Source organism: Lolium rigidum, chromosome 3, assembly GCF_022539505.1.
Source record: "Lolium rigidum isolate FL_2022 chromosome 3, APGP_CSIRO_Lrig_0.1, whole genome shotgun sequence".
NCBI classification, from domain to species: domain Eukaryota; kingdom Viridiplantae; phylum Streptophyta; class Magnoliopsida; order Poales; family Poaceae; genus Lolium; species Lolium rigidum.
Genome location: NC_061510.1, coordinates 345,427,740 through 345,429,640, shown reverse-complemented (window position 1 = coordinate 345,429,640; position 1,901 = coordinate 345,427,740). Strand labels below are relative to the sequence as shown.

General features: G+C 55.0%; 1 protein-coding gene across 1 annotated transcript; it reads right to left on the bottom strand.

The window, feature by feature from the left end:
• Window positions 1-531, bottom strand: LOC124697168 (threonine synthase 1, chloroplastic-like). Its single transcript, XM_047229797.1, has one exon. It carries the CDS (start codon window positions 529-531, stop codon window positions 1-3), a length of 531 nt encoding a protein of 176 aa, XP_047085753.1.
• Between the last annotated feature and the right edge of the window lie 1,370 nt (window positions 532-1,901).

Genomic DNA, 1,901 nt, shown 5'->3' with positions numbered 1-1,901 from the left:
TTATAGTGGCGCCACAACGTAGCTGGCGGAGAGCGCGGCGGAGGTGTCCCCGGTGGAGGCGCATCCGACGCCGGCGATGGGGCGGGAGAGCGGGGCGCGGCGGAGGCGGTTGACCTGGCTGACAAGCGCGGTCATGCCGAGGTCCTTGAAGGAGCCGGTGTGGGAGATGCCGCAGTGCTTGACCCAGAGGTCTTTCATGCCGCCGAGGTGGTCACGGCCGAGGCGCTCGGCCCAGAAGAGGTTGGAGTTGCCCTCGAAGAGGGAGACGATGTGGTCGGGGTGGATCCCGGGGAGGACGAACTCCTTCTTGGACCGCACGCCGGAGCCGTAGGGCCGGGTGGCGCGGCCGACGCGGGAGTCGAAGAGGTCCCGCCGTAGGAGCCCGGTGGCGGGCCGTGGCGTCCATGTCGTGGCGCACGTCGAGGAGGCCCCCGAGCCGGGAGCGGTACACGATCTCGTCCGGGGAGTAGCGCTCGTGCGGGTCGCCGCCGGGCCCCGGCGGTAAGGGCTCGTACCGGGCGGAGAAGTCATTGCTCGGGCGCGGTGCCGCGCGCGCCTCCTCACCGGACGTTCTCGTCCGCCGGCGCCGGTGCTTGGGGGTGGGGGCGGCCGGGGCCGCGGCCGCGTCGGTGGCCCAGCGGAGGCGGTGGTGGGGAGAGGGGCGGAGATGGAGCTGGGGGCGGCGGAGTGGGGGTGGGAGAGGAGGAAGGAGAGGGAGGGGGCGTGCTTGACCCGCTCAGTTCAGTTACGTGTAGCCAGCGGGTTGCGAGTTGCGCCGCTGGCTCCAGCGGACTATGCGGCTCTGCCACTTTAGCCACTTAACTGATGCGGCTTGCCGCAACGGCCATATACATGTTTTTTCGCGGGCGGCGTATGTGGATCTGTCAGACGCCGCTGCCATTTACATCCTGAGCGCTACTTGCGAAATAGCATGTCATATCGTGCTAGAACGTCGTAGCGTTAGCACTATTTCTTCCAGCCTATTGGCCTAAGGGTCTAAGTTTTCCTCCTTAAGAAAATAAGAATTTTTTTCTATTTATTGTGGTGATGAACTGCAATTTGTTGGTTCCTCCACTAAATCGAAAGATAATATTGCTAATGCTGATGATTTTTAATAAATAATTTATACTGTGTTGTTATCTCGTGGAGGGTCTGAAAACATGGAGAACAATTTTTGTACGTGGTTACGCATGTATAGTTCTGTCGCTTTTGGACTATATCCTTTATTTTTACTAAAATTCTTTTTTAGTCTATATCTAGTGTTTCAAAAAAGCTATTTAAAATATAACATGTTATTAACAAGATATGGCGCAAATAGCATTTGGAGAAGGCCGCTGCTATATCCTTGGAACTTCTACTGCTGGCAAGCTAGGTGGATATATCAGTTTCCCATGAACACTGGTGCTTCTCTATGTAAATTTGTAAATGCGGAAACGTCTCTTATACTCCAAAGAGTACATCCTACTGAACCTTCCCCCCCCCCCCCCCCGGATCCTCTCCAGTAGTCCCACGTGTAATGTACGTACTTCTATCTGGTCCTGGAAGATCAAGCCTACCGTGCATGTTGCCATCATCAGACAATTGATGTGCAGTGCAGAATCAAATGAGGTTACGTAGTAACAAGCTAGTTTCCACGTCCAGTTGCAATAAACAAGCGAGGATTAAGCATCACGAAGCCGGCCGGCCGGTCTGATTTGGTGAGATCGGAGGCGGTCAACTTGATGCAAGAATCACTTCATCTGATGGCTAGGCCCTCTGGTTAAATAAACAAATCCTCCCCCTTCGATCACTTGTTTACTCCGGGCAACTTCACATCACGCAATGGCATCATCAATCATTAAAACGTTTTTATTGTTCAAAACGTAGGCTTCATTTGCATCATCGCCGCTCCAGTTCCTCTC